The sequence below is a fragment of the Phycodurus eques genome, chromosome 8, assembly GCF_024500275.1.
Source record: "Phycodurus eques isolate BA_2022a chromosome 8, UOR_Pequ_1.1, whole genome shotgun sequence".
NCBI lineage: Eukaryota > Metazoa > Chordata > Actinopteri > Syngnathiformes > Syngnathidae > Phycodurus > Phycodurus eques.
Genome location: NC_084532.1, coordinates 14,557,777 through 14,585,760, shown reverse-complemented (window position 1 = coordinate 14,585,760; position 27,984 = coordinate 14,557,777). Strand labels below are relative to the sequence as shown.

At 39.1% G+C, this 27,984-nt stretch overlaps 1 protein-coding gene across 7 annotated transcripts in view; it reads left to right on the top strand.

The window, feature by feature from the left end:
- The window catches only part of ptprsa (protein tyrosine phosphatase receptor type Sa), a 276,448-nt gene that overhangs the window by 161,745 nt on the left and 86,719 nt on the right, over positions 1-27,984 (top strand). For all 7 annotated transcript variants that reach the window (XM_061684316.1, XM_061684321.1, XM_061684318.1 and 4 more), the window contains one exon: positions 15,372-15,560. In XM_061684316.1, coding sequence (XP_061540300.1) covers positions 15,372-15,560 — 189 coding nt within the window. The remainder of the gene's footprint in view (positions 1-15,371; positions 15,561-27,984) is intronic.

The following is a 27,984-nucleotide window of genomic DNA, read 5'->3' as shown; positions in this document are numbered from 1 at the left end:
GAATAAGACTTTTTTTTCGGATTCTGAGGTTGTATGCCTACGTCACACACTCCGCCCCAAATAAAAATGACGGTAGATTTAAATGATGGATCTCAAAAGTTCTGACAACATATCACCCATTTGTCCATAAGGGGGCTTCGTACGGTTTTGAAACCCTACAAAAGACGCACAGTTTGAAAAGAGACGATTTTTATAGATAGTTAAGCGGAAATGGGGAAACAAGAAGGAAATATGTTGAAAATATGCCGACTGCAATGGCTCTCAGTAGGGTCAAATACATGCCGGGGGTCATGGTGGAAAAACATAGTGAGATATTTTTATTTCACCCATCCAAGAAAAGACATCAAGGAAACGGAAACTTGTGTTGAAGACTTTGTGAGACTAATGGAGCCAACCACTCTAGCTTTGTCAAGTAATTGACCATACTGGACAGGGAGCCACACACATTTACATAATGTGTATGGTGTAAATATTCCTTTCAAACCAAATTTGAATGTGTGTATTAGGGTGACTTACAGTAGGAGATTTGGAATGTAAATGTTAAAAAAATGAGTAAAATGCTTTTGAGAAGAAGAAATAAGAAGTCCATCACAAGAAAATGGTTAAAGGTAGGATCACCAATCATTGAAAACAAGATTAACATTGGTCACAAGATTTACAATACATTTTGGAAATTCTTTCATTTTCTCCTCTGAGACGAAAGAGAAAACCTTTACCAAAGTGCAATTGGTGTTGCCGTTTTCTCTTTTTATGAAGTCAGAATGACAAAGGTAGTATGCTCGGTGATTTTGTTTATTTTAATTAATTTTAATTATTTAATTTTCGAAAAATTCAATATGGAGTATTTCAGAAGAGAAATATGCAGTTTTAAATAATGTATGTAGTACAATGCAAATGGAAATGATTTCCTTCTTTCCATCCATCCATCCATCCATCCATCTTCTGTACCGCTTTATCCTCACTAGGGTCGCGGGCATGCTGGAGCCTATCCCAGCCATTTTCGGGCGAGAGGCAGGGTACACCCTGAATTGGTCGCCAGCACATATAAGCAAACAACAATTCGCGCACACATTCACACCTACGGGAAATTTAGAATCTTCAATCAACCTACTCCTTCTTTCCAATAAAATGATATTTAAAAAGAAAAAGAAGAAATAAATTAAATAGCTGATTACGGTCCTTTATGTGTCACTGATGGTGTAGTGGTACACTCGCCTGACTTTGGTGCGGGCAGCGCGGGTTCAGTTCCCACTCAGTGACGGTGTGAATGCGGGTGCGAATGGATGTCCGTGTCTATATGTGCCCTGCAACTGACTGGCGACTAGTTCAGGGTGTAGTCCGCCTTTCGCCCGAAGTCTGCTGGGATAGGCTCCAGCGCCCCGCGACCCTAACCAGGATAAGTGGTGTTGAAAATGGATGGATGGATGGTCCTTTATGTAATGTGATGTGGCCTGCAGTCACAAGTCTGTGGGGGTAGTTTTTCTGCAATATATATATATATATATATATGTATATATATGTTTTAGCTATTACCTTGAATTGGATGGCGTTATTGCCATTTTTAGTCGATTTGCCTTCAAAGAGCACTCGTGCTGTTATAAACTATGCAGTTATGAGTATCAAATCATACTAATTGGAACTGGTATGTAAGGGATGCATTATTTATGCATTCAGAAGACAAAAGTGATTACTGCTCAGTTTAGCAGTTTTCACCAAGCAGTGCAGTTTTGGTCAGATTGGTACAGTATGCTTATTTGTGTGTTTATTCATTATTTATAATATTACATTGTAAAGTGCATGTACTTCCTTGCACAATGGTATCTCGCACAGGCTTATCACTGAAATATACAGTATTATGCAGAGATATGGTTACCCTTTGGTTCTTCCTCATACTTTGTTTTTCATACATACTGCCAAAATAGCATTAACTCATGTATTCATAGTTATCTTTGCTATATGACTTGTACTGCAGATGAGAGTTTATGGCATCTGAATGCATTGATCCGTGGAACCTGTAATGCTGTAGTCATGTGTGATTGGAAGCTAACAATGGAGACATAAGCTGGGTGGAAGGAAGACAGGCGGAGGATGGAGTGAATGAAAAGGCAGTACCAATAGAGCAAGATAAGTGAAGGGAGACCCTAAAATAAGGTGGCTGACTTCTGAGCTTTCGTCATCAATTTTATATAATTCCTGCTCAAGCAGAGTAACCCTGGTGACCCGTACATCTAGCCAGAGCCAATAAAAAGCCCCTGTGGTAGAGGGGGGGGAAAGGAACAGGGGAAAAAAGATAATGATGACGAGAAGAGGAGGTAGAGAGTGAGTTGTAGAAGAGGCAGTACAGGTTATTTGATTGGTTTGTCATTGGCTGGAAAGTCCAGATAAATGGATCATTTATCTGGGGACTGAACTAAGAGAGCTACAGTATTTTTTAGATAGATTTAAGATTATTGTTAAATGATTAGATTATTTTGGCAACCCTTTTGTGGAAGGGGATTCTTATTCTTTCCTCCAAACAAAGTAAACATTTACATTTGAAAAGCACTTTTCCCTAACGTGATAAATGTCAAATAAAAAAAATAAAAAATATATTACCATGCCAGTCTACAGCTGCCATGTCAGTTTTTTTTTGTGTCGAGCTGCAATATCTACCTCTTTAAAATGTGCTGCAAACTCCAATTCCATTTGAAATTGCGTACTGCGTTTTTTTGGCAGAACGCGACATATCCACTTCGTCCAATTAGTGTTTAAGCAGTGTTGTAAACAACTCAACATGTCGGCTCCTTGAATCACTGAGCAAAGTTTCAATTCATTTTTTAATACAAATATTTTTCAATGATAGATACTTTTGACAATTCTGAGAAGTAGGTACTATGTCTACTGTCTGAATACTGGCAATATTGCAGCAAATCCATTGCATGCTGTTTTGCTAAGAATACCCAGTGCCTTTATATGACAATTGTCGTTATTATTATTATTATTAGGTGGAACACTGGATGACTGGTTAGCACACCTCCCTCACAGTTCTGAGGATCAGAGTTCAAATCCGGCCTCGCCTGTGTGGGGTTTGCATGTTCTCCCTGTGCCTGCGTGTATTTTCTCTGGGTACTCCGGGTTTTTGCTCACATCCCAAAACATGCAAGGTAGGTTATTTGAAGACTCTAAATTGCCCGTAGGTGTGCATGTGCATCCAAATGGTTGTTTGTTTATATGTGCCCTGCCATTGGCTGGCGACCAGTTCAGGATGCACCCCGGCTCTCGCCCAGAGTCAGCTCCAGCACACCTGCGACCCTAGTGAGGATTAGCGGTACGGAAAATGGATGGATATTATTACCCATTCATCAATCCATTCTTAATACGGCTTAGCCTGTTCAAGGTCGCGTGGTGCTGGGGCCTATCCCAGCCGACTTCGGGCGAAAGGCAGATTAGACCCTGTACTGGTCGACAGTTAGTCACAGGACACATATACTGTAGACACGGACACCCACTCGCACTCACATTCACACCGTCACTGAGTGGGAACTGAACCCACGCTGCCTGCACCGAAGTCAGGCAAATGTACCACTACACCGTCAGTAATATTATTATTATTATCATTATTATTATTTGTATTACTAGCAGTAGTAGGAGTGTTAGTAGAAAACGTAGCTATTAGGCCCATGTTCACAATAATGTGTTGAAATCTAATCTAAATCAAATATTTTTACCTCACCTGAGCAAAGATTGGGAGTTGGAAAGTGGTTTCTGATGATTAGAATCTGTGCGAATGATGACCTTTGGAGTGGCCCATCTCATGCATAAAGAAGAGGTTGGGTAACTATCTTTTTTTTCTTCGACATATAAATGAGCTACCAGCCCAGGTGACTGAAGATGTTCCCCACAGAGGTTGCGATGTCGAACCTCTGGGCACAACTGTTTGAACTGAAGGTCTGGTATAATTTCAGTGCTAATTTTCTGACTCCACATTTTATGAATCATATTTCTTAATTACGAAAATACTTTATAATTAGCAATCACTTTGAACAAATTAAAATATATTTTAATATAATTAAATATTATATTATATTATTTCAATATAATTTCATATTATACATATACTGGCGACCAGTCCAGGCTGTAGTCCGCCTTTCGCCCGAAGTCAGCTGGGATAGGCTCCAGTGCCCCGCGACCCTAACCAGGATAAACGGTGTTGAAAATGGATGGATTTTATATATATATATATATATATATATATATATATATATATTTATTTATTATCGACAGCAGCTGAAATAAGTATTTAACACGTCAACATTTTTCTCACTAAATATACTACCAAAGGTGCTATTGACCTGAAATTTTCACCAGATGTTGGGAAGAACCCAAGTAATCTATACATACAAAGAAAGTAGAACAAATAAGATCAGAAATTAAGTAAAAAAAAAAATAAAAAATGTGAAATGACACAGTCAATTAAATTATTGACCCATTTTGGCTTTGTGTGTAAATTTTCTGACTAGGAAATGCTTACATTTGTACACAGTATAATTTTTATAGATTATGGATGAATTTACTGTGAATACTACTACTACAATAATTTACTACTACAATAAAATAATTTACTATTATTGTAGTAGTGATACATCGCCCATTGGGTTGGCCCATGCCCAACTAATAATGTTGCAAATCACATTTTGAAGTTAGAAAACACAAACTTGCAAACATGGGGCTCTGAAGTGGAGGTTCTTAAATATATTTGCATTATTATTCCTGTGTGAACACCGAAAACGCATCTTTTAAAAAACAGTGGACACGTGCATGTACGTCTCATTTATACATCTGTAACAGATGCCAGTTGCTGCTGTGCGAGCAGTTAGTGGTCTCCACTCTCAAAACAGGGTATGGTGGTAGCGTGGGATCGAGTGCCGGACCATGAAGGGTGGTTACTTGTTTCACATCGATAGTGGAATACAGGTTTGTAGTTGCTTGGTGTTGCACTGGAGATAATTTACTGTGACCTGAAGGGACACGTTACTCCCATTTCTCAAATTATCAACCCAAATATAACCTGAGAGTATTAAAACACACTTTGTAATGGCAAGTAGTTGCGGTTAATTACTGTGTTCATGTGTTTTTGTTCTTCAGTGTCTTTTAACAACACTGTCTACACAAGAAACTTAAGAAACAGAAAGAAAAAGAAAAATCACATTTTTAGTAGAACCTTGGACCATTTAAACTTAAAAAGTACGATGTTGGTAAAACCCAAGCTGCTAGGACATAAAAGCCTTGTGAGCGTAAATCTTGAATGCATTTTTCAACAAATCAATTTGACATTTGTTTGTGTCTTTACACATTTACATTTCAGATTCTACTGTATATCTGTTACTTTAAATCTTTTTTAAATTAAGTTCACAAAAAGTTACTTCGTAGGGAAATGTTCCTAGTGATTTCCACAACATACTGTATGTTACAGTTACAAAATGTACATTTACATGTGTCCAATACTAGCAGAATGTTATAATCTACCACTGTTTTGCTTTAGGGAAATTACATGTATCTGTTTTTAATTACTCTTTCAACTTCCACTTATAAAATAGAAAACAACAGAAGAAGTTTACATTTGAAAAAGGCATGTGGAGTACCATAATCACACATACTGGGTGGGGGATGACACATGATTCACTCACTCCCGCCCTCCTGAAGCGCACACTCAAACCACCCACCACTAAACCAGACCTGACTGGTTGATGTTTCTGTACGGTGCAGCACTTCCTGTAATGGCCCCGGCCTCGTCTCCTGTCCCCCCTGGAGTGTGCCTGTCTTGGCCTAGTTGCCTCAGGAGCCTGACAGGATAGATAAAGAGAGCCAGAAAGACCTTTAAAAAATAATAATAATAATTATTTACATAGTCATTACCTTCTACAAACAGATTGGTTGTGATTTGAGTTTTCTTTGTTTTTACATCATACACACATGACACATAATTCATAAAATTCCACGTATTTAAACATTCAACCCATTTTGCTTCTATTTTTTCCACTAGTTATTTCCAATGGCAGACATTTAAGCCTGTTGGAGGAACTAACACTACCAAGATACATGCATGCATCATACAAGATGCGTTAATACAATACCTAATTGAAACAGTATGTTTCATATGATATAATATTTGTCTTGCAAGTATTTTGCATCTATCGATTCCTCCTAAGCTTTTTGAAAATTATGTTCTAAATATATATTCGACACGTGATTCATGGAATCTATCACTATACTGTGACTTAATGGTCTCCTCCCATTAAAATAAATTGTTTTCACCCATAACATACCAAAAAGAGTCTGTGCTCAGATTTGTTTGACAGTTTGAAGTTTGACATCTATGCAGTCGATTGAACGCAATGAATGAATGAATGGCCTTTGAACACCGAACCGGTTGCAAAACGGGTGGATTTGAAAATGCTGTCATCATAAAGTAGGTTCGTCAATCAATATTCACATACCTGCCCACTTGGTGTTTGCTCCACGCCTATTTAGGAAAAATGGCCGAGTGACAACGTGGCTGGGTCCTGTGCGTAGCTTCAACTTTACGTCACCTGCCAAACTCAAATGGGTTGAGGAATTCATGGCTTTTGGGAGAAATTCCTAAGCATTTCGGAACCAGAATTGTACCGTTTTCGGGTCCATTTCGTGGAGGATGACTTTGTAAAATAAGATTTCACACACTGCAGAAAGTGCATTTCCGGGTTTGGAGCGAGCAAGCTTGCCATCACGCCATCAAGCAATGCAAATACAGTACAGGTATATAAAAGCAAGTGGTCTACAATTCTTAACTACAGTATATTTATTATGTTGAATGTAACAGTAGATTAAATAGTCGGTGATTGTCGCCAAAATGTGCGCGACAAATAAACGCCACTAGCCGGGTACGTTGAACTGCCTGAATGGGACCCGCTTCTAAAAATATCTTCCTCTCTTTTACTTGAATTGTGATGAATTCTGCTTCACAATTGTAGTAAGAGTTAGTTAGTTAGCACATCTGCCTCACAGTTCTGAGGACTCGGGTACAAATCCAGCCTCGCCTGCGTGGGTTTTGTCCGGGTACTCCGGTTTCATCCCACATCCAATTGAAGACTCTAAATTGCTCGTAGGTGTGAATGTGTGCGCGAATGATTGTTTGTCTATATGGGCCCTGCGATTGGCTGGCGACCAGTTCACGGTGTACCCTGCCTCTCGCCCAGAGTCAGCTGGGATAGGCTCCAGCACGCCCACGACCCAAGTGAGGATAAGCGGTACCGAAAATGTATGGTTAATAGATTGTAGTAAGACAGATTGTAGTAAGACGAAAGATCACCAAAGACCAGTCACAACAAAGCTGTAAATTGAGAAGATGAACGATCCAATCAGAGCAAAGCGTATTTACAGGTTGCATATTAATAAGACATCTGGCCGTTTCAACTGCCAGGTGTAAAAGGCCAACTAGAATAGCTTGAAAGGACATTCTTGGCATTTTCAACCCAAATGATCTTGCCAACCTGATAAAAGATTATTTTAAAAAAAAAAAATGGAAGGGGACCGGCGGCACGGTGGACGACTGGTTAGCACATCTGCCTCACAGTTTTAAGAACCCGGGTTCAAATCCGGCCTCGCCTATGTGGAGTTTGCATGTTCTCCCTGTGCCTGCGTGGGTTTTCTCCGGATACTCCGGTTTCCTCCCACATCCCCAAACATGCATGACAGGTTAATTGAAGACTCTAAATTGCCCGTAGGTGTGAATGATTGTTTATATGTGCCCTGTGATTCGTTGGCGACCAGTTCAGGGTTTACTCCGCCTCTCGCCAGAAGATAGCTGAGATAGGCTCCAGCACACCCGCGACCCTAGTGAGGATAAGCTGTACGGAAAACGAATGAATGAATGAATGAATGAATGGAATGGGACCTTTAAGTTAGCAGGCAATGTACATTTTGAAACCCTGCTCATTTTAATAGTTCCCATATGTTTCTTGTTGTGGACAGGTAATGATGTACCATGTACTCAGCCTGCTCACCTTTAGGCTTAAAAGCTTATTTTTCATAATTTTATATTTAATACTTGGGCTATGATATATGACAAAACTTCGGCCGTTGGTTGTTACTTGTGTTGGAGGCCGCGATTTGTTCCTAATATCACCACCTTCCCAACCCTTGAGGACTTGCATGTCCTATGTATATCTTTTTGGCTCGCAGGTGATTAACCTGACCTAGTCTATGCTGTCTTCACAATTGGAGGTGGTGCAAAAGGTGTTTGAAATTTGCCAATAAGCTGTTGCTGTTTTTTTTCCCCATTTCATTCTCACCCATTTAACAATTTACAACCATGTTGACATTGCAATGATTTTGCTCAGTAGTTTATCTTTGTAGTTCAATATTTACAAAACGGCTTTGTGAAGACAATCCAAATGCACAGAGATCAACAAAGCTGATGTAACATTGTAAAATGTTTGCCAGACCAATAGTTTACCGTATAACTCTGTGATCCGTCCATGGTGTGAGAGTATTGCATATTTTTTGGGAATACCTGGATGCACAGTAAATGATACCATTTGATGTCAAGATTGCCAATGCAACATATCCCTCTCATAATGGTGCAAAGTGTGGAAAGGTGGAGGGTTGGCTGTATAACAACTATAATTCAGCTGAGATGGGTATCTGGAGAGGGTGAGCCGTGATGGGGCCAGCGTCGCTATGATTAGATTTCCCCTGTGTTACTATTCTTTCTATGTCCCTGAGATCTCTTTGTGCCTCTGTTCCCTTGTTATATTTTGTATATCTCGCAAGCAATTCAACAGGGATACCAATAGAGAATCAGGGGACTGCAGTACAAAATGCTTTGATCTGTGAGTACAAATATTGTAAAATATACATTTGTTGCTCTAGCCATATCACAAAATAACTGTCAAAGCAATTTCTAAAAGCTGCCAAAATCTCTCTCTGACTTGCACTCTGTCAATCTCACAGCCGTCCGTCCCTTTGCAATATTAATGCTCATATCTGCTCAAAGCCTGTCTCCATGTTGTGGCACTGGGTAATCAGTTAACCTGATTATGCCTCTGATGGAATTAAATCATTTCAGTAAGTGAAAATAATAATGAGTAATAGGTGTGGGGGATGGTGATGCTCCTCATAGCATTTTCTGCAGTGGCCACAAATCAAGTTTTGCTCCCTCCATCCTATGATATCATGGCTAACTCAGAGTTAAAGGCATGATTGTTGACACCTGATGAATTCATTTACATATGTTTAAAGATAGCTGGATAACTAAATAGATAGTTCACACAATGTGAATCGTTGACCTTATTTGGTACACAAAAGACAAAGAAATCCCTGAGCTATAGGTTTCAGATAAAAATAAAGAAAAATACTAAGCCTTACATATTTTTTTGTGGGGATTGGCCCTATATGACTTTTGTGCAACCATTACTTTTTTTTTTTTTTTGGCTACCAGCGAACCACAGGGAAGAGGATTAGTCAGGAAAGTTAACTGAGTGTAAAGGACAGACCTTTTAAGCAGGCCACAAACTGAATGCAACAGCAGGCATGAATGCAGATTATCAGCACTGGCTCAACTATCCAGAGGCTGATTAAAGGATTTGCACCTGTCTCTTGTGGAATGATATTAAATGGTAAAGCAAAATTATAGACAGTGAAATAAACCTAAAGGCAAGTGAAGTTAGGAGCATTGGAGAGCTGTTGCTTGAACTCGACATGTATCGTCTGGCAGTATACTTACCTACATTTACACTCGTAAGGGATTCAGAATGCATGCCTCTGCTTAAGATCATTATTAAAAGGGCCTTTTGCAGAAGAAACAACTGGAATTTGTGTTTCAAAAACATGTTGCATAATTGAATGTATAAGCTCAGCAGGTGGACACTCCCCCGAGCTGAAGTCTAATGATTATTGGCCTAAGTGGTAAAGGCTGCTCCTGGGAAAATAAACAATGCATTGTCATTGATGGATAGTGCACTTCCATTGATTCTATTTGGCCTGTAAAGATCCGTCATCACAAAAAGTACACATCAGAAAAGAAATTCAATCGTGAGACTGTTACGCTGGAGCGGGCCTTTGGGAATTGCTAGGGTAAGCTCACCCTATATCATTGGCTTCCTTCTTCCCTTCACAGTCAGGCTGAATAACCCAGAAGTAGCACTCCATCGATGAGTGATCTGTTTATTTTTGCATGGCCGCCTTTATCGACAGAGCCTGTAAGTGTGAGAGGAAAGATGCTATCTGACTCTATTCCTGGGGATGTAACAACCAGCATGCAGGAAAAGCTGCCCGAAGTGCATCAGGTCGGTAGAGCTGTAAAGATGGAATAATTTTCTTCTGGTTTACTGCTATTTTGGGAGACTTCCTTTCTCACATTTTCTTTTCCAGAGCTACAACTAAAACCTTCTGTAATTTTCCTAATTTTATTAGTGTCAAAGCCACTACTTCGGTGGCTGTTTTCAACAGTTTAACTACGGGTTGTCTCTACTCTGATTTACAGTTTTCATATCATGTAGGTTCGTTTAAGGCAAACAAAGACCAGATAGGCCTCATAAGCATCCAGTATATCAAATGGTAGACACGAGGAAAAGCCCAGACCGACGCAATAATCCTTCTCCGACAGACAGACCTTGCTAGAAGGGAATGAAAGTGCCGCACATAGATTAACATAGATCATTGATGACATACAGAAGAGGGATTTTGTGAGAACATATTGCACTGACGTTTCTGTAGCCAAATGTAGTTTGCAATTGCTTTCTAAGCTTCAGGGCGACTCGATATAAAAAGATTATACAGCAGTGATCATTAATAATCGATGGAGAGGATACCGCACTAGAGCCTAAAACGGTGTAAATGCCTGTATGTTTTCGACCCAACAGTGAAATATTCATCATGCTCTGCTGATGCCAGCTGGAGTTGAAGGTAACCAGATCTGACGTCATTGTGAGACTCTGCCTTCTTTTTTCCCAAATGTCCTTAACTTTTGAATTGTGCAAGGGAATACATTATAACTTTCTGCTCCAGTCATTCAGTGAATTTTTTGTGTGCTCCTTTTGTAAATATGTTCACATTTATTGATTGGCTCAATCGTTAGTCTGTTCAAAGCCATTTAATTTGAAATGACACAAAATTAACCAACATTAACATAAACTTTTACAGTATGTGCTCTTTTACACTATACTACAACTGCAACAAACGATAATTTTGATAGTCGATTAGTCACCGATTTTGTTTGTGTATTTAATATAAAATAAACTTTGCAGCTTTTACCAGCATTCCGGACATGGTTGTATACTGTATGATAGTGCAAAATAAAATAAATGCGCTACTCTGCCCTTTAACATTTTTAACTGTTTAGTTAAGTTTAGATAGTTGACTGTTCATCACAACAAGGGAACTGGGAATAACCTTTCATAGGCAACACTTTTGTCAAATGTTCTGTATTAATAGCACATGCTTTGACGTTAACAAAAACGTAAACATGAAATTCGATGGAGAAATGAGCACGTTGTGATTCATTTTTAATGTACATGCATTGCCTTTGATAGAAACATTCCCCTTGCTAACATGGCCGCACCATAGGCAGTTCGCTCAGCCAGCCTACTATAGTGTGTCGATCTATCATGTCATATCAAACACATAACCTGTGTCCTAAGGCTAGAGACATTGCCGTCATTAGTCTTAAACTAATGTTAATGTTTACAGCGTTAAGCAATTAGCGCACAGCCATTGATGCTAATATTAGCAACTAACCAGCCAAGCTAACAGCTTACCAAAATGACAGTGCCTCTTCGTCACAAATTGAATCAGCCACAACGTACTTCCTTTTTAGATGCCTGTGTATCACTGTCGTGCTGCCACGAAAGGCGCGTTCAGTCTCCCAGGTTTTGCATCACATTCCTCTTCGGTATTTGGGCTTAAATACTTCAACTTCTGTGTGCTGTTCCTAACGCACATACGGCACTGCTGACCCGTAAGACCACTACTGTGCATGTGCATCACGCCACAGGCAGACAACAGGCAGCGCTGTGAGCATTGAGAGGATTCAGGCACTTTTGACAGAAAAACAAAGCTTAAAAATAAAAATAAACAACATTTGTCGACGATATTGATCGTCAACGTCGTGGCTAATTGATTAATCGTGGCAGCCTTATACTGCACACACGGCTACCTTGGCTCAGCAAGCTTTACTCGCAATTGACGCAAGCAAATGTAGGTGATAGAAGGTATTACTAATATTGTCACTTATAGTTTCGAACGTTCAGAGCCAATACCTACGAGCAACATAAACCACTGCTGGTCACTCTTTAGTGGAACAGATTTGTCTCACCCACGTTATGGTAATATCTAAGAATTGACAATGAAATAAACACACGTTCTAACATTAGCTTAGCATGTTGGTGTACCTTCACTCTGGGAGCTGTAGTATTCTACTCATGTTTACTTAGCTGCAATAGTCCATTTTCTTTCTGCTCTCTGATTCTTCTCAAATAATATTTATCGGCATTGCCTGGCCAGCAGTCACATGCCAAAAGTAAATATAGGAGACCCTCATTCTCCTCCTTTGTCGTTGTTTGTTGGCATGTCTCGTTCTGACTGATGCGTTCAATGAGTTTCATGCGACCACTAAGGTGGTGCTATGGAAGGGAAAATCAACTGCCCCAAACTGAAATGAATGGAGCCTCGCCAGAACTGGGGTGTGGAAAAGCAGCTTGACAAGCCTGGTTTACATTGAGCATAATATTCTCATTAGAATCGGGTTAAAACCCCAAACCGATTGAAATGCTCCATATAAACACCTCAATCAGAACAAACAGACTGAAGCCGAATGGAATTTCTTTCGGTTTCACAGCCGTAGAATATTCTTTTCTGCAAACTGATCAGAAGTAATTTTTTTGTCATGTAAAGAGCAACTCGTAATTTGTCAGACTGCGTTCTATCTGCGCATGCTCTGTCTTGACGTAAATCCGCAGTGACGTCGTCATTTACCCACTAAGCGCACACCTCAAGAGTGTTTGCATTTTGCACACACGGGAGCCTGGATGAGGACCAGAAAGCGGCTGGTGCATCACGCTCGCCTGGTTGCTTCAGAGTGCACCTCAGTCGGCCGCGAGTGTGCTGATGGGCCACTGATGTTGGTGTGGATGGTCCATGGCCTGAGCCATGCTTGAACTGGGGTCCCCACAGGGGCTGACGGGGATTTGCCACTTGCACCACGGTTTGTCATTTTACAGCTCTGACCCAACTTGCTATCCTCATTTCCCCCGAATATAGTGTTTTCTGGGTGCCAAAGCTACCATGATGTCTGCAATGTCACATGAGGTCATTGGCTCTGTAAATAAGCAGTGACCTATGTGTCACTGGCCAGCATCTTAGTCAGTCATTCTCGGAGCTGTGATGTGGCCTTGAGCTTCTGATGCATATTGCAGCTCTGGGCACTTACCCCCGCAGGTCTAATAATATAAGAATGAGTCACTACTTTGGCTCCAGTCAGGGTGGAGGTCAGGCGTTTTGACCCATGGGACTAATTTTCCCAGCGTGGCAGCAAAAGGAGGACAATGACCATCAGAATCAGAATCATCTTTATTTGCCAAGTATGTCCAAAAAACACACAAGGAATTTGTTTACGGTAGTTGGAGCTGCTTTAGTACGACAACAGACAGTCAATTGACAGAGAACACTTTTGAAACATAAAGACATTGAGAAAAACAGTCACTGAGCAATAAAGGGTTGCTAGTTATCTGGTAATGCCGGTAAAAAAAATGTCTTAATTTTTTTTTTTTTTGGACAATTGTGCAAAAAGATGCAGAGTCCTCTAGCACTGAGAACAGTTCGAATGACTAATCTCGCAATAGTCCGGTGCAATGACCATTGTGCAAAGGGCGCCGAGACTTCAAGGAGTGTATGCAGTTTAAAGTGACGACTAGCGCGATAATCTGGGACAATGTTGATTGTGCAAATGTTGCAGATACTCCTCAATCAGTGTGCAAATGGGGCAGGTGCTACTCTGGCATGAGTGGCCAGTATTGGTCAACAACAGATATGCAAATAGTGCAGCGTGGCGAGACTACTACAGTGAGTGCACGAGCAGTATATAATTGGCCCGACAGAAATGTGACAACAAACTCAGACAAAAGAAATTGGCAGCATGTTGCAATGGAATTGTAAGTTAGCTGTTTAAGAAGTTGATTGCAAGAGGGAAGAAGCTGTTGGAATGTCTGCGAGTTCTAGTTTGCATTGATCGGTAGCGCCGACCTGAGGGAAGGAGCCGCAAGAGCCGGTGACCGGGATGTGGAGTGAACGCTGACCTGAAGTCCACGAACAGGATCCTCGCGTAGGTCCCTGCACTGTCGAGGTGATCTAGGATGAAGTGCAGTCCCATGTTGACTGCATCATCCGCAGACCTGTTTGTTCGGTAGGCAAACTGCAGGGGGTCAAGCACCGCTCTTGAGGTGGTCCACCACGAGACGTTCAAAGGACTTCATGACCACAGATGTCAGGGCGACAGGCCTGTAGTCATTCAGACCTTGTAGTTTTCATGGAGAATACTACACTCTCTCATCCGTTAATAGTGAAGTAATTCCCCAATCATGCATGATTATCAGCTGGAGGGATAAAGATTGAAAATATAACTGCTGAGTGCCATAACTCTTGAATGTGATGAATGAGGTAAGTGTGAGAGCTTACCCATGAACACAAGTCTTTCACCTTTTATGTCAGAATGAAAACTGAGATATTGAATGCAAGTATTTTAAAATATTTTTCATTGACCTTTCATATAACTGTCATTTGATTCAGTTATCACTGTTTTGCATGGCTTTTTTTCGTGCGTTACATTGTGTCCTTGTCAGATATCGTATTGACATTTACAAAGGTTTTCACAGGATGAAGCTATTCTCAGTATCACAAAGGTGACAATGTTTCCCCGAGAGTATTGGATAGGGTATCTAAAATTGAGAGCTTATGTTAGCTAATTTTCTGACAAAACAAAATCTCCCTTACTGTATGTAAGAATGTATTTTTGCAAAGGTAGGACTGAAATGGCTTACGGTGTATAGATACATCGTGTACTCTGTGACTGACAAGCAACCGTTTGTGGGCCTTTCGGCCAAAGTAATCTGGGTTAGGCTCCAGTTTGACTTTATTCATCTCTATGATTCTCACCATAAATTGTACACTTACTGTATGTAGTTTTCTTTTAGTTCAAAATGTCACTGTGTCTTTGAAATACATCTTGTAGTGTTCTTTTTAACACTAGAAATTGTAAAATGTAACTGTATTTAAAATAAAACTTGCTGCAATGCTTTCTGTGTGTATCTGTGATGATGATGATGATGATGATGATGATGATGTCCCTCTTCATTCTACAGAGGACCTACTTCCTCCTGGCTTCCCTCACATTGACATGGGCCCTCAATTGAAAGTAGTGGAGCGCACTCGGACAGCAACGATGCTCTGTGCAGCCAGTGGTAATCCTGACCCAGAAATCACCTGGTATAAAGACTTCCTGCCCATTGACCCTAGTGCAAGTAATGGGCGAATCAAACAGCTACGCTCAGGTAAGGAAAGGCTATGAATGTTAATATTAGTTCTACTGCCAACATAACTTTTTTTTTTTTTTTTTTTTACTTCCAAAGTTGGTTTAACAATAGACTGAATGGTTGTCTTATGGTTCAGAAAATACTTTTGGTGATGCCTGTAATGTACGAAACAGACTTTATAAGCATGGCTCATTATACAGTATACAGAATGTATTGAAAGCTCAGTCTATTAAAGAATGAATGAGGTCAAATAATTAGTACCACCTCAGAAGTACAGGATGTCATAGTCAGTGAAAGCCACATTAAAGTTGTACTGGGACAACTCAATGGTGGATATGTTTGTATCTTGTTCCCATTGATTAAACCCCACTGAGAGGCCCACTAAAGCAAAGTCTAATTATATAGCCAATTAAGTGCAAACTCTGAAGTGGCCGTGGGCGACCAGGAGTAGATATTTTAGGTCAATGATTTGTCATCATTGGAAAAATCCAATGACTCTTATTTGATCTGTTACTGCAAATGTAAATCAGGGTGGCCGTTACTAAATCGTCTTGCAATTGAGTCCGTGTTCCATTTTTAGCTCTCGTGTAGTAGACTCAAAATAATTGATTGTTCATCTCATTATTTATGCCCAGCCATGTAAAATCAATTGACAGCTCCCAAACACGGTTTTAATTTGGGATAGTTCACATATTTTAAATGTTGATGCACTTTTACTTGCCATTTTTATACCTAAATTTCTATGTAGCGTTTCTGTATGTGTGAACAGGAGCCTGGGTGATGCAGAGAAATGTAGTAAGAATATTCTGTTTGTTTGTCTTTGTTTTTTTGTTTGTTTTTAGAAGTCAGGTGAATCGATTGATGTATCAGGGTGTTATGTAGCTTCAGAGAGGGAACTTGCAATCGAGTGCTCCGACTTAAGTCTGAAAACACATAGTCTCATAAAAAAGGAGTTACCAAATTTGTGTCCACTTTTTTTTCTATCCACACCATCTGCTCTCACAATATTTAGGGTTCTAACGACATCAGTAAATTTAAGTTCTTGATATAGTCATTGTTTCTCACCACTATTTAGCATTAGTGCAATCAATTCTATTGACTGCAGTTAGTTACCCTATGAAACATTTCTCTTTAAGTTGTAATAAGTAAGTTTTTATGATTTCAAATTGTGCTGTGTGGAGGGATGTGTGCTCATTAGCTCTAACCATAGCCTTTGAGAAGTTATTGCAAGTCTTGGTGAGTACAACCATTGAATTCATAGATTACAATATATTTTACAAAGGAATTATATTTTATTATGCATTCATTTAGTTCTACATAATTTCATTGACTGGGTTACTAATGTCATGCGGATATATTGTTTTGAATTGAGTAATTGTATGGCTACACATGGATGAAAACATATTTACATATAGTAACATACTATTCATACAGTTACAGTATTTGTGTTTTTTAAGGAAAACTTTAAAATGATAAATATCAATGCTTGTTTACTTGGCTTAATTGTCAACACTTCTCTCCGTGTTTAAACCACTGTCAGTGTTGCTGTCTGCTATCTAATGTAACTTCTCTATCACCATTCTTGTGATTCTCCTTCAATAGCATTTGTATGTCTTGTCTAATTGAAGGATTTTTTTTTCCTCTGTGTGCTTTGTCTATAATTGTGTGTGAAACTAAGACATGTCACAATCCAGACTGCAGGCAACTTAACACCAAAGTATGTGGTAACTAAAGACAAAAAGTCCTCTTACATTTAACTTAAAACTTCCAATGCCTTCCAACAGACACATCAATTAGTACTGATCACAATTGTAGAATACAGAAAAAAAATATACTTAATTTGTTAATAATCACTTTGGGACCTTTTAAATGACAATACTTAGCAACAAAAATATTTGGAAATTACGACACTACCCAAGATAAAACATCTGCACTTTAAAATTATTCTTAAGTGGCAGTTACCTGGAACCTCACCCTAAAATCAACTATGTTGTTCTTCCTCTTTCTTCTATATACTTTCATCTTGCTTTGTGATTTTCAGAAACCTTTGGTAAGTGTTCATCTGAGTCAAGTAAGCTCACCCACTCTCCTTCAAGCAGATGGCATATTTAAATTCTTGTCCAATATGCATGCGTCCCTTCCTCCCACCTGTTCCTTACCCCTTTTCCTCCACTTGTTTAGTTATTCCTACCACCACCAACTTCAAGCAATACCATTATGTTAAAGTTTTTGAAGGAATTTTTGATTTTCCTGTTAAATAGAATATAGTACTCCATCTTTAGGAAAGTGACATAATTTAACTACTGTATAAGTTTCTTTAACAAGGTTAACCTATAGAAAGGCTGTGGCTGATTTACTTTTGCTGATCACATGGTCCAAATTTTAGACTTACCAAATCCTCTACCTTGTTGTTGCAACACACTAGCCATAATACATGTGGATACACAAGTTGTGATTTTTGTATTCTGGAGGGATAAATTTAGTCCCCACTTTTTGTGCTCACACATTCATAAAGTAGAACCTCATTTTTCTCAACAGTACTGTCCAAAGAAGTTTGAGAACGTTGAGCAGTTGAAAGTACTGATAAGGTTTGGAAAATCATGAGTCCATTCAAGAGGACGGTTTTTGACTTTATCCTAATAACGAGTTTACTAATAGCAGTGCTCTACTTTTTATATGACATTGTGAACAATGCTTTTCAAAACAGCCTCTATTGCAGTTTATCTGTTTACTTGTTAGCTGCAGGCAAAACCTAAAGCCTCGCTGTTTAAATCCTTGATTTCAATTTGTCATGGTAAAAATAGTGTTCAGGGGAAGACAATCGAGGTAGGGGATATGTTGGGAGACCAGAAATCTGGTTGGCAAACATACTCAGCCTCCTGTTGGAGTAAATTAATGACATCCTCACTACTTGGTTTTGAAATACAGTACCTCAATTTAAAAAGTTGCAGAAAACAACAACAACGAAACAAAAAAAAAGAAAATTTAAAAGTACAAAGCCGGATTGATGCCCTCCACAAAAGCTGTCTGATGTTCTCGACCACATTGCATTGCCAGGGCAGTGATCATTTTTTGTGGTTCCCCCAAGGAGTTCCAGCGTTATGGAGGGGGGTTGTCATTTCTCGCAGTGTACTTCAGCTGCAAACATCATGCTCTCACTGCCCTTATCAGGTTGAATGTCTCAATGGTAGGGGAGGCCACAATTACTTAATGTTCTCTAAAATGGAAGATCACTGTCCCAAAAGCCCTTGTTGTAAATTCAATCATGCTGGGATAAATCTCTGAAATATGCAAGATCATTAATATTTGCTGGTATCTTAATATCGAGAACATCTGAGGGAGATGAGGTGGTTAACCAGACACCCTATGAACAGTCAACTCAAGTCAGACAAAATTGACCAATGGGACAATCTGTCTTCCTTGTATACAGATGGACAACATCTCAGGCCAGCACCTGGACTACAGCCTTGAATTATATTTCTAATATATGTAGATGCCTATTTAGCGAAACATCTGGGGTGATCAGTGGAGTAAATAGTGCCACGGCTGATACCAGTCGCTTGTTGAGGTGTATTTAGGTCATTGTCAATTAAGATGATCAAAGCTTAGAAAGGGGAAGGCTTATGGCCATTAACTTGAATGGCTGTAATACAGGTGGATTTGTTATTGTAGGTCCATCTGTCTGGTCAGATCTTTGTTTTGTTTTGTTTTTTTAATCCCTACTTGATAATTTTTTATTGAAAGTCAGAAGAGATGTCATTGATCAATAACATATCTATTTATCACGACTGCCTTTAACCTGAAGTACCTTTAACGTTTAATCATTTAACCTGTTCAGTTTCTCCTCTCTATCTCCATCCCATTTTGTCAGGTTGTAAGTAGGCCCATATGCGATCTCTAAAAACCTGCTTTATTAACCATAACCTGACCCCAACCTTTTCCTAACAGTTCCCTTCACCTCACCCAACCTTTAACGAGTAACATCCTTAACTTCCCGACTAAAATTTCATATTTGCTGAAGCCAAATAAGTTAACCGCTTCCTGCAGCCTCTAATAAAATGCTAACACCGTAACAATATCACCCTCTTGGAGCCCTAATGTCCTCTGTATTGTGATTAACCTTATGTGCCTTCTAAAGCAGTCGCCAAAATCAATTACATGAGGCCACTTTTTTACTGCTTGAATTGACTTTGTGTATTCTGTGTGTGTGTGTGTGTATATATATATATATATATATATATATATATATATGTATATATATATATGAAATATAGTGAACCCCTGTTTATTGTGTGGGGTACATTCCAAACCCATCTGTATTAGGTGAACATTTTGAATGATAGAGATTTTATGAAAACATTTTAATATCATTTTAATTACTCCCCCAAATATTTAAACCTCTTCAAAGACACAACATTATTAAAACATATTATTATTCCTGAGTGATTATTCCTGAGTGCCTATTCTCACTCTCACTCACACGGTTCTCCAATTAAGAGGCAGTGTTCTAGACTGTACTATGTAATATATAATGTGAAAACCCATGAAAGGGCTAGTGAAAATAGTGAAAAAGCATAATGTTACAATAAGTATAAACTTTCATACAACTGCTACTTTAACACACACATCCACACACACACACACACACACATACAATCAGCGCATACAACAGTACTCACAGGCATATATTCTGTCTGCTCTGTGGGTACTACGAAAATGAAAACGGAAAAATGTGGTACTGTATTACACTGGAAGGGCATCTTATTCTTGCTCTGAATTACAATGCTTCTATTCCAGTAGACGTCAGTGCTGCCCGACATGTTGCGGCACAACGTGGCAAAACATTGTTTTGCACCTCTATAGTGCTGTGAAAACGTATTGGCCCCCTTCTCAAATTCTTATATTTTTGCATAGTTTTCCCTCTTTAATGTTGAAGATTATCAAACAAATATATAAATATCAGACAGATATAACCCAACTGAACTTAAAATGCTGTTTTTAAATGGTGATTTCATTTATTAAGGAAAAAGGTGAGAGAGGTGAGAGAGAAAGGGTTAGGGTTAGGCAAAGCGCCACCCAGGCTACAACAGTAGAACTGCAGGGCAGCTCATGACAACATTTTCCTTCAGAATTTTCTGTTAAAGAGCAGAATTCATGGTTCCATCAATCACAGCAAGTTGTCCAGACCCTGAAGGTGCAAAGCAGCCCAACACCATCACACTACCACCACCATTTTTGACTGTTGGTATGATGTTCTTTTTGAAATGCTGTGCTGCATTTACGCCAGATGTAGCAAGACGCACACCTTCCAAAAAGCTCAACTTTCATCTCGTCAGTCCATGTAATATTTGCCCAAAAGTCTTGGGAATAATTCATATGTTTTATTTATTTATTTATTTTGCAAAAGTGAGTATAAGCGGTAAAGAAAATGGATGATTGGAAGATGAGCCTTTGTGTTCTTTTTGGTCCGCAGTGGTTTTTGCCTTGCTGTTGCCATTTTTGCCCAGTCTCTTCGTTATTGTTGTGTCATGAACACTGACTTTAACTGAGGCAAGGGAGTTTTGCAGCCCTTTAGAAGTTGTCCTGATATCCTTTGTGGTCTCCTGGATGAGTCATTGCTGTTCACGTGGTAATCTTTGTAGGCCGGCCACTCCTGGGAAGTTTCACCACTGTTCCATCTTTTCTCGATGTGGGTATAATGGGTCTCCCTATGGTTCGCTGGAATCCTAAAGCTTTAGAAATGGCTTTTGTAACCCTTTCCAGACTGAGAGACTTTATTTCTCAACTGTTCTTGAATTTCTTTGGATCGTGTTATTTTGTTCAAGCTTTTTAGATCTTTTGTCTGACTTGATTTTGTCAGGACATATTCAGTTTAAGTGATTCCTTGATTGAACAGGTCTGGCGGTAAACAGGCTTGGGTGTGATCAGTGAAAATTAACCAAAAATTGTGATTAGCCACAATTAATTCATGAGTTAACAAGGGGGGAAAGTACTTTTTCACACAGGGCCAGGTAACTTTGAATCGTTTTTTTTTTGGCTTAATGAATAAAATCACGATTTTAAAACACCATTTTAAATTTACGGGTTATATTTAAATGACATTTACATTTATTTGATGATCTTAGGCATTAAAGTGGGGAAACTATGCAAAAATAGCTGACTTTGCTGTGTACTGTAAAAACCGCAATATATGGCAGGGGATCACTAATACATACATATATATATATATATATATATAGACACACACACATACACTCACAAATCAGGCAGCTCTTAGACTTAACTTAATGCTTGCCTCCTATCTGCTGGTATCACATACAACCCAAGAGTCCAACCCCTGTGCTTTCTTCTTGGCATTGCCCAACTCCTACTGTAAAGAGATGAGAGAGAGCACTTTGTACCCATGTGTCTTTTCAACTAAAGCAAATGGTAGGGAGTGGAACTCTGAAAAAGGCATAGTTCCTATCCTAACAAGAGATAAGCTGAAGGGCAAAAAAATTGTTATAGTAAGAAATATGTTAAAAACAAGTTTGACAACAGTTTTGCTATGGGCAGAAGAGCAGTTTAATGCAGTGCATGCCAGAGTGAGGGGGTTTTGAGTTAATCTCGGTCCCCAACAATTCATGGCTCTGCCTGCAAGGGATGCATTTTACATCGAAACAACTCACAGCTACATTTTAAAAAGCCCATCAGTGAGTGGATAGATAAGCTGGGTATTTTATTGTCCCTAATGGGATATTTGGCCTGCAGTCAAGCTTGTAACACAATAGACTTACAATAAACAAAGAATAGGCAAGCACACAGTGTAAGAGAAATGAAGCAATGGGAAAAGCCAGGAGACAAAATGACCCAGCAGGAGTGGTGAAGCTAGCGATTAAGTGTCTATCTCTAACACTTAAGGAGAATAGAAGAAAAAACAACTTCAAGGCGTTTGATTTAGCATGTGGTTGCCAGAAGGTAGTCTGGACTAGATCAGTGCAGACTACATTATCGCATCCGCAGGTTTGGAATGTAGATACCCAGCATTGTATGGAGACACCAATTACTGCTACTCAAGGTAGTTCGGCTTGGAAATGGTTTATGACACTGGAGCAGACTATGTTGGCGTAAGGTCATGCCCTAGCAATGCCTAATCACCCATGTTTGGAGCCAGTACTAAATAAATACCAAAACCCACCGATGATGCTTTGAGTTTTTGCTGTTAGTATGGACCGTAAGGCCTTGTCAGGAATAGAAAATTGAGTACCTCAGCTGTATAATTCCCTTGTGATAGCAGCAGTGGGAGAGATTATTTCATTTCTGCATTCCTATAAAAAGACCCTCTTCCTAAACCTTTACAAGGGTTATAATCCAGTTCTAATGATCCACTCCCTAAACCAAACATAACTATAACTACCACTAACCTATAACTAAATCTATGTTGTGTCTTCATTTTTGTGTCTCCTCCAGAGGGTACCCCGATTCGAGGTAAGACATTTAACCATCACAATGAAAAAATATAAATATAACCTAAAATACCTTAATCTCATAATTATGAGTAGACACCTCAACACCATCTTTATGACTAAATAGGGTGATAATTCTGTTGGTTCCCCCATATTATTATGAAGAAAAAATAACATTAATATTGCTGTGTTATCAATGTTTGTATTCTGTGTGATGTCTATGTTAAACATTTCACCAATGTTGTTCCACCTGTCTTTTGTCTTCCGTACATTTTCATATTGTTGGGGGGAAAAAAAGCAGTTAAAATTGTATTTCCGGTGGTTGTTGGATTGTTGATGTTTAGATGGGAAAATGGGCAAGGAGGTCTTCTCAGATCCAGCTAATGAATACTGTAATATTGCCAAGCTTTGTGACCCCTTTTTTTCCCGCATATTCTCTGTTTTTGATATCCTTCTCATCCTTCTGGTCTCCGCTAGAGCCGAGAAACACTCATGTAATGTTAATAAGCAAGTTGCATTACAGAAATTTGCATTTATTCCCCCGTCTGTGACAGAGCTTCTTACAAAGATGAATCTAGCGATGCTTGTGGAGGCTATGCCTGCTGTTTAAAAAGAAGCTGTAAATAGTTAATTTTTTGGTCTTATGTGAGAGGGTGGAAATCAAAACAGAAAATGAAATGATGGTGAGAATCTAAATATTTTTTTTAAATAATGTTACATTTAACTTATTTTCTGCCAGTGTTTTATTGTGATTAAATATGTTTATTAAATTTAATTAAATGATTTTGCTTCATTAATCAGGTAAGTATGCAAAGTTCCTTTAACGAAGGGTGTAGGATACATTGACAGGTCATAACATTATGACCACTTGCAAAATCACTTGAGATGCAATACAAATTCTGTCTCAAAAATGTTTTACAAAGATGCTAGTGTTCAATTTTGTCATCATCAGAGAGCTAATAACGGAATAGTTTGTTAATATTGTGGTTGTAATTTGCAATGTAGAAATTTGCATTGCTATTTTACACCACTGCATACTACCTCGGCCGTAATCAAAAGATTGTTAAATGAATAACTCTCTTACTGTGTCAATCAAAACAGCACATTATTATCCGTGTAAATGCAGACTTTTTGATGCAACTCTTGTATCAAGTGGTTATAAGGTTGTGATTGGCCAGTGTATATGTTACAGGTGACCCTTAAACCTTTCACATGATACAAACAATGTCTTGAAACTTAATCTGAAGTCCATTCCGACCCTTTTTTTCCATTAAATCCTTACGTGAATCAAGGCTAACCCAGCCAAGTCTGTAATAGCTTTAGTGTTTACAGATGTAGTGTACATATGTGGAGTCTTTATAAATAAACCCAGATGCAAAATGTATTTAAGTCAGATGAATGAAAACAAATCCATTCCCCCTCAAACAAAGCAACACTAAGACCTAAGTGAAAGGTGGAAAACTGGAATAGTTGCACTCCCTACCTGTGTCAACACTGATTTCATGAGTGCCACCAGGTGGGCACAGACAACAATGGCATCACACATTGGCCTCACACTGGTTTGGCTACAATGCAATGACCTTGGGGTGGTGGCAAAGCGTGCCTGAGTGACAACCCTAATATGGACAGTAGAAAGAAGTGCAGGTCCTGCTGCCTGGTGGTTACATGAGTGTCTTCCCTGCTGTGTTATTTTAAAAAAGAAAGATCTCAACAAAATCTGAATTTGTCTGATCTTTGTCCAGGTAGCCTTTTGCCTTATCAACCACATTATACACATTTGTGAAAATATTCAGGAGAAGTGAATTCCACTCTAATCTTTGAGGAATGTGAACTAAATAGTGCAGCTGGGATAGGCTCCAAGCCCATGTCATGACATTGAACAGGACAAACCTGTGTCTAACTCTTCTTTTCAAAATATTCATACAATAGCCTATATGTTTACAGCTGCATAATAAATTACACTCCTATGTCCATCTTTGTAACAAAATTGCTGTATTCGAAAGCTATGAGTGTTTGTCCACTTGGTTAAAGTTGGTTTTGAATCAAATTTGTCTTGCGATGCAGTGAGTAGAGTTTGCGTGAGAAGGTAGAGAGGAAATGGAGAGAACAGAATGCCTCTGGCAAGCCTGACTGGCCTCAGAGCAAGAATTAGGGAGTGAGACGGGGCCAGTTATTTTGTTGATTGCCTACAGAAATCAATCAAGGCTTGCTGGAGCACACTAATTGAATTACACAATTGGGTCTGTTAGAGGGGGTTACAATTGGCAAGGCTGCTGCAAAATAGTGAAAGGGTGGACAGACCACAACTTGGAGGACTTTAATCAATTAATTTCTCATGCCTCAACTCATCCTTCTATTTTTCTTCTCTTGTCTTGTCTTTTCTATTTTTGTCCTCAATCTTTTCATTGTTTGTGTGTCTTTTATTCTCATTAATAAAACTCTTGCTGGATCCTCTTCCTGTAGGCATTCAGTGCTTACAGTTTGTGGTCTAGTTTAATGTCTCGTAACTTCTCCTGCCACTGAACATACAAGCCAATTTCTACCAAGTAGCACAGTACAGTTCAAATTAACACAGCAGTTTGGATTGGTGCACTGACAAACAGCAGGATATGATGACAGGGTGGTGCATTTTTTAAATGGAACAATCATAGAAATGTATACCCATGCCGAGCGAAGGGGTACTGCGAAGTGGGACTGTTAGTGAGATATTGATTATTTTGGATCCCTTTTGGCACTTTGCAAGTTTACATACAGGAGGTGCTGAGTTATGTTATGAATAAAATGCACACTGCACTGAATTTAACCTATTCCTACCACTTGGTGGAAAATAGCAAGAGAGATGAAATGTGAAACTAAAATGTGTTAGCACCAAGCCTTGCAACAATTGCCCCTAAAAAACGTCCAACTCTCCATTTTACTCACCCCTTTCCAATTGAGTGGTCCTCAATAGACCGACCTGTTCCATGCAGTGAGAGCAACCCTGTTGAGCAGGGTTGCTCTCACTGGATGGAAAATTATTCCAGACCTCTATGGCCATTTCTGCCTTTTAATTTAAACTGATGATGCGTGCCTGGTGGATGACAGTTGGATAAATACGGCGAGTGGAAGGTGTGTGTGTATGTGTGCGTGTGTGTGTGTGTGTGTGTGTTGGTGGATTGGATGGGTTCACTGAATGTCAGAATAATTGACAAAGCAGTATCATAGGGGAGGCGTCAGTTAGACGGGTCAAAATCCAGATGTCAGTGGCTGAGGCTCGGCGAGGGACTTGTTGCATACTAGTTATGTTTTAGCCAAATGTTAGCATGTATAATTAAGTTTTAAGTTGAGACTTAAACATTTTTACATAGGTAGCCGTTCTAATTTTCGCGGTTAGGCAATACCAGAGTACTGGAGCCGAAATAGAGATTGCTCTAGAACCTACTAACTTCTCTTAAAGTCACCAAAAGACCAGCATGTTGTCAGGGTAAGGCTCGGGATGGAAAATAAGGTACCACTAGATCAGCAAGCTAGGAAGGTGCTAAGCGTAGTGTTTTATGAGTAAGTACATCTCAGGTGGACCAGAAGCCTATGCAAGTTTGGTAAATGGTAAATGGACTACACTTATATAGCGCTTTATCGACACCATCACAGTGCCCAAAGCGCTTTACAAAGCCTCACATTCACCCACTCACACACACATTCAAACACCAATGGGCGACTGCCACCATGTAAGGCGCTGCCAGGCCCACTGGGAGCAAATTAGGGTTCAGTGTCTTGCCTAAGGACACTTCGACATGCAGACAGTCGTAGCCGGGATTCAAATATATATATATATATATATATATATATATATATATATATATATATATATAATTTTTTTTCCTACATACTGGTGTATTAACCATTATGTAAAATTGAAATTGATTTGGGTAGTTACCATTTGCTCTTAATTATGGGTAGCTGTGGCATAAACTGTACAATGGGCGCTGGTCTAATAAATTTGTTAAGCATTGTGCAACAGAATATCAAACAATCGGAGGGTTCCAGTGGAATACATTTTGGATTCTGTGACCATGCATTTTTAAGTATTAATTTTTTTTTTAAAATAAATGTTTCCTTTTGATAATACTACTAGCTACAATTTCTTTAGTTGGAAATTTGCCACATGAAGGAGGTGGGCATCTATGAAGATGTACAAGTTGACGTTGATCTACATTTGCTCGGCCTAGTTTTGACTGTAAAAGAAATGGGAAGGAGCTCCTCAGATACAGTGTATTACATAGTAATCAGGGTGGTGGCTCGTACATTGATGATTCTTGGATCAACACTAATGATCTACGTTGCAGCATTCGTCAGGGAAGCCTGGGCTGCAATCTGTTTGCTGAACCAGCCAGAAGCTCTAATGATATCATCAGGACATGCCGTCAACTGTGCTCTAATGCAGAATGATGTGATGCCCGTTGTTTCACCTCCCCCTCCACACACTCCCTCTTTCATGTTGTACCTAAGTATTAGATGGAGTTCATTTGCATGTTGAAGGGATAGAATCTTTAATCAGATGAGCGATAACTGGCTCGTTATCAAACAAATCCGCTGGGGATATTGCACTACTTAAAATGTAGAGATTTTTTAAGTCACCGATGGGTTACATATTAAAGAGAATCTAGCTTTGCTGTTGTTAGAATATCAATACATAGTTGCCACATTTGTAGGTTGTAATTATAAAAATTGTACAATTGCAAAGCAGAAAGTCAATTATATCGTTGTAAAATAGAAACAAGTTTCCCATTTCTCTAGTTGAGAGTCACCTTCGTGTTATGTGAAAATGTTTTGTTTGATCCCTTTTAGTTTACACTACCATCTCTACACCCTTGCCCAATAGCTTTCTTTACATTTGCATTATTACTTTGTCATTTTTGTGGATTTTCTTTTCTAAGCGATCAAACATCCTAGATGAGTCGCATCTAACTGCTACCAACAAATTTGGTGTGACTGATTCAGTCCGCTGTTTTATTTAT